We start from the raw sequence: 10,794 nt of genomic DNA on the forward strand, positions 1-10,794 counted from the left end.
GATCCCTGTGGTACAGGGTCAGAGGTGAATCTAGTTGATGATCCCTATGGTACAGGGTCAAAGGTGAATCTAGTTGATGATCCCTGTGGTACAGGGTCAGAGGTGAATCTAGTTGATGATCCCTATGGTACAGGGTCAGAGGTGAATCTAGTTGATGATCCCTGTGGTACAGGGTCAGAGGTGAATCTAGTTGATGATCCCTGTGGTACAGGGTCAGAGGTGAATCTAGTTGATGATCCCTGTGGTACAGGGTCAGAGGTGAATGTAGTTGATGATCCCTGTGGTACAGGGTCAGAGGTGAATCTAGTTGATGATCCCTATGGTACAGGGTCAGAGGTGAATCTAGTTGATGATCCCTGTGGTACAGTGTCAGAGGTGAATGTAGTTGATGATCCCTGTGGTACAGGGTCAAAGGTGAATCTAGTTGATGATCCCTGTGGTACAGGGTCAGAGGTGAATCTAGTTGATGATCCCTGTGGTACAGGGTCAAAGGTGAATCTAGTTGATGATCCCTGTGGTACAGGGTCAGAGGTGAATCTAGTTGACGATCCCTGTGGTATAGGGTCAGAGGTGAATCTAGTTGACGATCCCTGGGATACAGGGTCAAAGGTGAATCTAGTTGATGATCCCTGTGGTACAGGGTCAGAGGTGAATCTAGTTGATGATCCCTGTGGTATAGGATCAGAGGTGAATCTAGTTGACGATCCCTGTGGTATAGGGTCAGAGGTGAATCTAGTTGACGATCCCTGTGGTACAGGGTCAAAGGTGAATCTAGTTGATGATCCCTGTGGTACAGGGTCAGAGGTGAATCTAGTTGATGATCCCTGTGGTACAGGGTCAAAGGTGAATCTAGTTGATGATCCCTGTGGTACAGGGTCAAAGGTGAATCTAGTTGATGATCCCTGTGGTACAGGGTCAGAGGTGAATCTAGTTGATGATCCCTGTGGTATAGGGTCAGAGGTGAGTCTAGTTGATGATCCCTGTGGTACAGGGTCAGAGGTGAATCTAGTTGATGATCCCTGTGGTACAGGGTCAGAGGTGAATCTAGTTGATGATCCCTGTGGTACAGGGTCAAAGGTGAATCTAGTTGATGATCCCTGTGGTACATGGTCAGAGGTGAATCTAGTTGATGATCCCTGGGGTACAGGGTCAGAGGTGAATCTCGTTGATGATCCCTGTGGTACAGGTTCAAAGTTGAATGTAGTTGATGATCCCTGTGGTACAGGGTCAGAGGTGAATCTAGTTGATGATCCCTGTGGTACAGGGTCAGAGGTGAATCTAGTTGATGATCCCTGTGGTATAGGGTCAGAGGTGAATCTAGTTGATGATCCCTGTGGTACAGGGTCAGAGGTGAATCTAGTTGATGATCCCTGTGGTACAGGGTCAAAGGTGAATCTAGTTGATGATCCCTGTGGTACAGGGTCAAAGGTGAATGTAGTTGATGATCCCTGTGGTATAGGGTCAGAGGTGAATCTAGTTGATGATTCCTGTGGTACAGGGTCAGAGGTGAATCTCATTGATGATCCCTGTGGTACAGGGTCAAAGGTGAATGTAGTTGATGATCCCTGTGGTACAGGGTCAGAGGTGAATCTAGTTGATGATCCCTGTGGTACAGGGTCAGAGGTGAATCTCGTTGATGATCCCTGTGGTACAGGGTCAAAGGTGAATGTAGTTGATGATCCCTGTGGTACAGGGTCAGAGGTGAATCTAGTTGATGATCCCTGTGGTACAGGGTCAGAGGTGAATCTAGTTGATGATCCCTGTTGTACAGGGTCAAAGGTGAATCTAGTTGATGATCCCTGTGGTACAGGGTCAGAGGTGAATCTAGTTGATGATCCCTGTGGTACAGGGTTCAAAGGTGAATCTAGTTGATGATCCCTGTGGTACAGGGTCAGAGGTGAATCTAGTTGATGATCCCTGTGGTATAGGGTCAGAGGTGAATCTAGTTGATGATCCCTGTGGTACAGGGTCAAAGGTGAATCTAGTTGATGATCCCTGTGGTACAGGGTCAGAGGTGAATCTAGTTGACGATCCCTGTGGTACAGGGTCAGAGGTGAATCTAGTTGATGATCCCTGTGGTACAGGGTCAAAGGTGAATCTAGTGATGATCCCTGTGGTACAGGGTCAAAGGTGAATCTAGTTGATGATCCCTGTGGTACAGGGTCAGAGGTGAATCTAGTTGATGATCCCTGTGGTACAGGGTCAGAGGTGAATCTAGTTGATGATCCCTGTGGTACAGGGTCAGAGGTGAATCTAGTTGATGATCCCTGTGGTACAGGGTCAAAGGTGAATCTAGTTGATGATCCCTATGGTACAGGGTCAAAGGTGAATCTAGTTGATGATCCCTGTGGTACAGGGTCAGAGGTGAATCTAGTTGATGATCCCTGTGGTATAGGGTCAGAGGTGAATCTAGTTGATGATCCCTGTGGTACAGGGTCAGAGGTGAATCTAGTTGATGATCCCTGTGGTACAGGGTCAAAGGTGAATCTAGTTGATGATCCCTGTGGTACAGGGTCAGAGGTGAATCTAGTTGATGATCCCTGTGGTACAGGGTCAAAGGTGAATCTAGTTGATGATCCCTGTGGTACAGGGTCAGAGGTGAATCTAGTTGATGATCCCTGTGGTACAGGGTCAAAGGTGAATCTAGTTGATGATCCCTGTGGTACAGGGTCAGAGGTGAATCTAGTTGATGATTCCTGTGGTACAGGGTCAGAGGTGAATCTAGTTGATGATCCCTGTGGTACAGGGTCAAAGGTGAATCTAGTTGATGATCCCTGTGGTACAGGGTCAGAGGTGAATCTAGTTGATGATCCCTGTGGTACAGGGTCAGAGGTGAATCTAGTTGATGATCCCTGTGGTACAGGGTCAAAGGTGAATCTAGTTGATGATCCCTGTGGTACAGGGTCAGAGGTGAATCTAGTTGATGATCCCTGTGGTACAGGGTCAAAGGTGAATCTAGTTGATGATCCCTGTGGTACAGGGTCAGAGGTGAATCTAGTTGATGATCCCTGTGGTACAGGGTCAGAGGTGAATGTAGTTGATGATCCCTGTGGTACAGAGTCAGAGGTGAATCTAGTTGATGATCCCTATGGTACAGGGTCAGAGGTGAATGTAGTTGATGATCCCTGTGGTACAGGGTCAGAGGTGAATCTAGTTGATGATCCCTATGGTACAGGGTCAGAGGTGAATGTAGTTGATGATCCCTGTGTTACAGGGTCAGAGGTGAATCTAGTTGATGATCCCTGTGGTACAGGGTCAGAGGTGAATGTAGTTGATGATCCCTGTGGTACAGGGTCAGAGGTGAATGTAGTTGATGATCCCTGTGGTACAGGGTCAGAGGTGAATCTAGTTGATGATCCCTATGGTACAGGGTCAGAGGTGAATGTAGTTGATGATCCCTGTGGTACAGGGTCAGAGGTGAATCTAGTTGATGATCCCTATGGTACAGGGTCAGAGGTGAATCTAGTTGATGATCCCTGTGGTACAGGGTCAGAGGTAAATGTAGTTGATGATCCCTGTGGTACAGGGTCAAAGGTGAATCTAGTTGATGATCCCTGTGGTACAGGGTCAGAGGTGAATCTAGTTGATGATCCCTGTGGTACAGGGTCAGAGGTGAATGTAGTTGATGATCCCTGTGGTACAGGGTCAGAGGTGAATCTAGTTGATGATCCCTATGGTACAGGGTCAGAGGTGAATCTAGTTGATGATCCCTGTGGTACAGGGTCAGAGGTAAATCTAGTTGACGATCCCTGTGGTATAGGGTCAGAGGTGAATCTAGTTGACGATCCCTGGGGTACAGGGTCAAAGGTGAATCTAGTTGATGATCCCTGTGGTACAGGGTCAGAGGTGAATCTAGTTGATGATCCCTGTGGTATAGGGTCAGAGGTGAATCTAGTTGACGATCCCTGTGGTATAGGGTCAGAGGTGAATCTAGTTGACGATCCCTGTGGTACAGGGTCAAAGGTGAATCTAGTTGATGATCCCTGTGGTACAGGGTCAGAGGTGAATCTAGTTGATGATCCCTGTGGTACAGGGTCAGAGGTGAATCTAGTTGATGATCCCTGTGGTACAGGGTCAGAGGTGAATCTAGTTGATGATCCCTGTGGTACAGGGTCAAAGGTGAATCTAGTTGATGATCCCTGTGGTACAGGGTCAGAGGTGAATCTAGTTGATGATCCCTGTGGTACAGGGTCAGAGGTGAATCTAGTTGACGATCCCTGGGGTACAGGGTCAGAGGTGAATCTAGTTGACGATCCCTGTGGTACAGGGTCAGAGGTGAATCTAGTTGATGATCCCTGTGGTATAGGGTCAGAGGTGAATCTAGTTGATGATCCCTGTGGTATAGGGTCAGAGGTTAATCTAGTTGACGATCCCTGTGGTACAGGGTCAAAGGTGAATCTAGTTGATGATCCCTGTGGTACAGGGTCAGAGGTGAATCTAGTTGATGATCCCTGTGGTACAGGGTCAGAGGTGAATCTAGTTGATGATCCCTGTGGTACAGGGTCAAAGGTGAATCTAGTTGATGATCCCTGTGGTACAGGGTCAGAGGTGAATCTAGTTGACGATCCCTGGGGTACAGGGTCAGAGGTGAATCTAGTTGACGATCCCTGGGGTACAGGGTCAGAGGTGAATCTAGTTGATGATCCCTGTGGTACAGGGTCAAAGGTGAATCTAGTTGATGATCCCTGTGGTACAGGGTCAGAGGTGAATCTAGTTGATGATCCCTGTGGTACAGGGTCAGAGGTGAATCTAGTTGATGATCCCTGTGGTACAGGGTCAGAGGTGAATCTAGTTGATGATCCCTGTGGTACAGGGTCAGAGGTGAATCTAGTTGACGATCCCTGTGGTACAGGGTCAGAGGTGAATCTAGTTGATGATCCCTGTGGTACAGGGTCAGAGGTGAATCTAGTTGATGATCCCTGTGGTACAGGGTCAGAGGTGAATGTAGTTGATGATCCCTGTGGTACAGGGTCAGAGGTGAATGTAGTTGATGATCCCTGTGGTACAGGGTCAGAGGTGAATCTAGTTGATGATCCCTATGGCACAAGGTCAGAGGTGAATCTAGTTGATGATCCCTGGGGTACAGGGTCAGAGGTGTGTTCCTCCCTACCATCTCTGCCATTGAGGGCATGTAGGGTAATCTGATCCTCGATCTGTGGTTAGGGGTGTCTTGGACCTCCAACCAGTGTTTCATCATCTGATGTCACTCTCTCGTCACAGCGGCGTACCCTGCTGCCTATGGATTGGTCGGCCAGCATTTTCCACAGCAACCTACCCTGGTTGCCCAGCAACACCAGCAGCCCCAGCAACAGCAGCAGCGAGAAGGTGATGTCCCTTCCTGTCTCTCAGACAGCACCTGTTGTGTGTGTGTGTGTCTCAGATTAGTGTGCGTGTGAATCACAGATCCTCATGAATATTTGTGTGAGTGTGTCTCTCCGTCGCAGACCCTAACGTGTGTGTGTTCCTCCCCTAGGGCCGGAGGGTTGTAATATCTTTATCTACCACCTGCCTCAGGAGTTCAGTGACAGTGAGATGCTCCAGATGTTTCTGCCCTTTGGAAACGTCATCTCAGCTAAAGTCTTTGTAGACCGCGCCACCAACCAGAGCAAGTGCTTCGGTAAGACAGAGAGAGAGGGATTGGAGGGGGAGACATAGGAGAGAGGCAGGGATGGGTGAATAGTGAGTATCCAGGAGAAAAGGAAAGAAAGGAGGAACGGAGGAGAAATGGAGGGAGATAAGAGAAAATTGCAATTCCACCTGTTGCTATGATACATGATGATCATAACTCACCGTTTCTGGTAGCATACTGTATGACTATCTCTGTCTGTTGCAACGAAGCAATGTGATATATGTTATATTACATTTCAGAATGTTTCTCTCTCTGTTCCCTCTTCCTCTCACGTTCCTCCCTCCCTCCCCAGGTTTTGTGAGTTTTGACAACCCATCCAGTGCCCAGACTGCCATCCAGGCTATGAATGGGTTCCAGATCGGCATGAAGAGACTCAAGGTGCAGCTGAAACGACCTAAAGACGCCAACCGCCCCTACTGAAGGAGAGAGGAGAGAGGTGAGAAGGGATAGGGGCTGGGAAAGAGAGAGGGAGGAGAAAGAATGTGTGGATAGAGGGATGGAGGAATGGGAGGCAATATAAGAGAAGAAGGGAATGAGGGAGGAGACTGGAGGGTAGAAGAGAGGAGGGGAGGAGGCAAGAGAGAGGTGGGGTGGAGGGGAGGAGGGTAGGAGGGAGGAGAAAGGAGGGACGAGACAGGAGGGTACGAGAGAGGAGGTTAGGAGGAAGGAGAGAGGAGAGAGGAGGGTAGGAGGCAGGAGAGAGGTAGGAGAGAGGCAGAGAGGAGAGAGGAGGGTAGGAGGAAGGAGAGAGGAGGGTAGAAGAGAGGAGGTTAGGAGGAAGGAGAGAGGAGGGTAGAAGAGAGGAGAGAGGAGGGTAGGAGGCAGGAGAGGGGCAGAGAGAGGAGAGGAGGGTAGGAGTGAGGTTGGGGAGGTGTGTAAGAGAGAAGTGATGGGAAGGAGGAGGGATATTTGGGTTTGGGGAGGAAACAGGAAAGAATGACAATGGAGTTTATGCAAGCTGCTGTCAGTCACAGTTTTCTAAAATGCTGATGGGTGAAAGGGCTATATGACTAGAGTGGGCGGGATCTTAAATAAGCAGTGCATATGTGGTAAAGAATATTAAACACATGAAATATCAAAAAATGCTTTGTAGGTAGTTTAATCATTTAGAGATATTGTAGCCAAATTAAAACTAAATTATTGAAATATTGTTATCCAACTTTATATTTTTTATTTATTTTTATTTTCTGATGTTTTTTAATCTTTTCCTGAAACAACAACATACCTCACCTGAGATCCTCCCGTCCAATCATAATTCGCGGGGATCCCATCACTATGGTTACCTAGCGACCGATAAAGCCCCGACCCCCCTTCCTCTCACGTGTTGTAAGTTGATTGGTTGGCCTGTGTCTGGGTTGCTGTGGAGGTGGATTGCCTGTGCTGGTTGCCCTTGGCGATTTGTTTGTTTGTTCCGTCGCCCCGAGCAACCGGCCATGCACTGACCTGCATGCCCTGTTGCTGTGGTGACCACAGACTGTGTTTGGTGCATTGTGACTTTATTTTGTATTGACCTGTGCACATACTGATCAATAACTGTCAATAACTGGGATCTGATAAATTAAGTATCAATTGATTCGATTGAATATCCGCATTGACTGATGGATAATTGTATTGGATATTTGGATAAATTCTGTATTAATGGTCGTTGTTTTTCCGCAGTTTAGTTTTTGATCAGTTTCTGTAGTGTTCTGTTTGGTGTCATTACCATTATAGTGCTACTGTATATTTGGGCTAGACTGAAGTGGGCTGTGTGTGTGTGTGTGTGTGTGTGTGTGTGTGTGTGTGTGTGTGTGTGTGTGTGTGTGTGTGTGTGTGTGTGTGTGTGTGTGTGTGTGTGTGTGTGCGTGTGCGTGCGTGCGTGCGTGTGTGAGGGTGTCTAAAGTTAACTGTGTGGTTACAGTAAGTTTCTGAATGTTTTCCTACAGTCTCTAACCAGGCCATTCAGTGTGTAATGGGGTAACAGGTAATGGGGCCCCTTCATGTGTTGTTGGGTTTAAAGTACAGATTTACTCCGTAAACTATCCCAGTCTAGTCCAGCCCAGCCCAGCCTAGGCTAGCCCAGCTCAGTCCAGCCCAGCCCAGCCTAGTCGAGCCCAGCCATCTGCATTTGGTGATGATCACAGCCTATGTGGATATAGAGGTGGGTAACCTCTTTGTAAGGAAAATGTGTGAAATTATTTAGCATGTGTAAGCTAAGCAAGGAATTGTAAATAACTCCCAATAAACAGCACACATTCCTAGGATAAGTCCAAGTCCATCTCATAGTTTAAAGAGCCTTCATTACCTGGTCAAATTACCTTCATCTGCACTGAAACCAAATAATAGGTGAAAACAATATGGTGGAAGATGAGCAGATGAGCGTAGAGAGGAAAGAGACAGGGAGAGGAAGTTACTTCAGACTATTCAGATGCAGCACTGGACTGTGGACCTCTGATGACACTAAACTCTGCTGATCTGGATTCTGATTGGTAGGCTGTGTGTCCTTGGCTTCTGATTGGTAAGACTGTGGACTGGCCTGACTTTCTGATTGGTGTCTATTTCCCCTTCTTTTCTACCAGTCTATATCCCCCTCCTGTTTTATATCTCTCTATCACTCCTCTCCTTTTCTCCCCTCCCATCTTTCTTTCTCCTTCTTTCTCTCTCTTGCTTCCTTTCTCTCTCCCCTTCTCTCACCCCCCTGGCCGGTGTCTTGAGGTAATGGTTTGTGGTTGTGATGGTGATGCCTCTTGTCGATTGGAGAACAGACTTAAACTATAGGAATTCTGGGAGAATTAATATACATGGGGGAAAAAAACTGTGTCTTGGTATGGGTAGAGGTTACCCATAGAACCAGATCTAGGATCAGCTAACCTGCCCCAAATCAAAACGTTAACCATATGGGAGAAAACACAAAACTGACCTTAGATCAGTTTATCTGAATAATCAAATAATAACATTAAAAGACAACAAATGAGAAAAATGTATTGTAATTGCTTTAATTTACAAATTTACATGAGAAACTACCACACAGAATTCTAAGCTACTTGTGGACTAAGGGAGACTGTTACCCAGAATTTCTATACTGCAACTGCCAGAGAGTGATGCATGTTGGGAACCTTTGCTTGCCGTGATCTAAGACACAAGTACAACGTGTGCGTGCACGGACACACACACACAAACATACATACAATTACAGAAAAGGCAAAAGGCCTCCCAAATGACGACAACAACATTCATGGATATTTCACTGTGTTGAGTTGCATGCCCTGGACACTCTGTATGTCTATGTGTAAAAGCACCATGACGTTATCCCTGTTGAAAAACACAGAGGTTTACTATAGTAACCAATGATGCAGACTTAGTAGAGGTAAACTGTTTTGTGCAAATGGTTTCTGGTAATAGATTTTTTTGTTGGAAATGTCAACCACATGAGGGATGAATTGTTTCTATACTGTTATTTCTTTGTTCTCTGATATATAGAGGATTATAGTAGAGGTTAACCACAAGACTATATCCATGTCCTAACAAGCTCTCTCTGCTCTCTCTCTCTCTCTCTCTCTCTCTCTCTCTCTCCCTCTGCTCTCTCTCTCTCTGCTCTCTGCTCTCTCTCTCTCTCTCTCTCTCTCTCTCTCTCTCTCTCTCTCTCTCTCTCTCTCTCTCTCTCTCTCTCTTTCTCTCTCTCTCTCTCTCTCTCTGCTCTCTCTCCCTCTGCTCTCTCTCTCTCTGCTCTCTCTCTCTCTCACTCTCTCTCAGACTCTGGCCATGGTGGAATCCCAGCGTGCATTGCGCCCTCAGACCTACTACCTTTCTTTTGAGCGACGGGGAACAGCACACACACAAATACAACACACACACACACACACACACACACACACACACACACACACACACACACACACACACACACACACACACACACACACACACACACACACACACACACACACACACACACACACACACATTGCACTCTAAAAGGACCAAGGCACAGATATTGACAAATGTACATATTATAGTCCTCACACACACAAACACTCACATACTTTCAAATACATATATGTCAGTAATCGTACCCATTGAACTGGACTCAGTTTGAAAATGGTTTGTCTGGAGTGTGTGGGGCAGTGAAGATCACACACATACATGACCCAGGAAGTACTTACTAAAGTCATTGATGAGATGATGAATAATGGTGATATATCACTTCTTTGGACCATAACATGTCATATTACATGGCTATTACATGTGTATAACATGATACAAATAGGAAGGCCTCCATTTCGTAATAAAAAAAGGAAAACAGGAAAACATATTGACACAAAAATGAGTAATTTAGAGAAACTTTGGAGAGAGATCCTTATGGCCTGTAAATAATTTAGTTTAAGAAGAGTAACATTTAGAAAATTACAAAAAACGCAAAAAGAAGAGTACTTTAGATAAACCACTGAAAAATGACACAATATTATTATTATTATTGTTATTATTATTATTATCTTCGTTAGGGGATATTGTATTAGAAATAAAGAAAGGGGAGAATCAAACATATTTTCAATTTCTACTTAGATTTTAGGATAAATGTGGATGGGAGGGACTGCACCTTTTCTGAGAGGTTTTAATATTTTAACAATTTTTTATTTATTGACTAATTTATCAATTATTTTTGTTAATAGGGAGAAATGATGAAGGGTTTAAAGGGGTTACAAGTTTCTGATTTTAGAATTTTTTAGAGCAAAAAAGGGTCTGTTTCTGTCAGACTGTCAGAGTAATTATAATTATGAATGAATTATTACAACAATGATATTTATTTCTTATTTATTGAGTCTGTTTTTGATCCAATCTCTTTTTAAGTTAAAATAAAAAGTATTATACATCAAATATGTTTTATTTATTGTGTGTGTGTGTTTGTGTAAGAGAGAGAGAGGGGGGGAGAGGGGAAGAGAGAGAGAGGGGGGAGGGGGAGGGAGAGATAGAGGGGGAGAGGGGGAGGGGAAGAGAGAGAGAAGGGGGAGAGAGGGGAAGGGAGAGATAGAGGGGAAGAGAGAGAGGGGGAGAGGGGGAGGGAGAGATAGAGGGGAAGAGATAGAGAGGGGGGGAGAGGGAGAGGGGGAGGAGGAGGGAGAGATAGAGGGGAAGAGAGAGAAGGGGAAGAGAGAGGGGGGAAGAGGGGGAGGGAGAGAGGGGAAGAG

At 45.9% G+C, this 10,794-nt stretch overlaps 1 protein-coding gene across 2 annotated transcripts in view; it reads left to right on the plus strand.

Moving 5' to 3' along the window:
* Positions 1-10,483, plus strand: part of LOC135520687 (CUGBP Elav-like family member 3) — a 104,332-nt gene extending 93,849 nt beyond the window's left edge. For both annotated transcript variants that reach the window (XM_064946422.1, XM_064946423.1), the window contains exons 11-15: positions 5,221-5,325; positions 5,474-5,617; positions 5,922-6,065; positions 6,865-6,955; positions 9,362-10,483. In XM_064946422.1, coding sequence (XP_064802494.1) covers positions 5,221-5,325; positions 5,474-5,617; positions 5,922-6,049 — 377 coding nt within the window. In that variant the 3' untranslated portion in view covers positions 6,050-6,065; positions 6,865-6,955; positions 9,362-10,483. The remainder of the gene's footprint in view (positions 1-5,220; positions 5,326-5,473; positions 5,618-5,921; positions 6,066-6,864; positions 6,956-9,361) is intronic.
* Positions 10,484-10,794: the final 311 nt, after the last annotated feature.

Source organism: Oncorhynchus masou, chromosome 29, assembly GCF_036934945.1.
Source record: "Oncorhynchus masou masou isolate Uvic2021 chromosome 29, UVic_Omas_1.1, whole genome shotgun sequence".
NCBI classification, from domain to species: domain Eukaryota; kingdom Metazoa; phylum Chordata; class Actinopteri; order Salmoniformes; family Salmonidae; genus Oncorhynchus; species Oncorhynchus masou.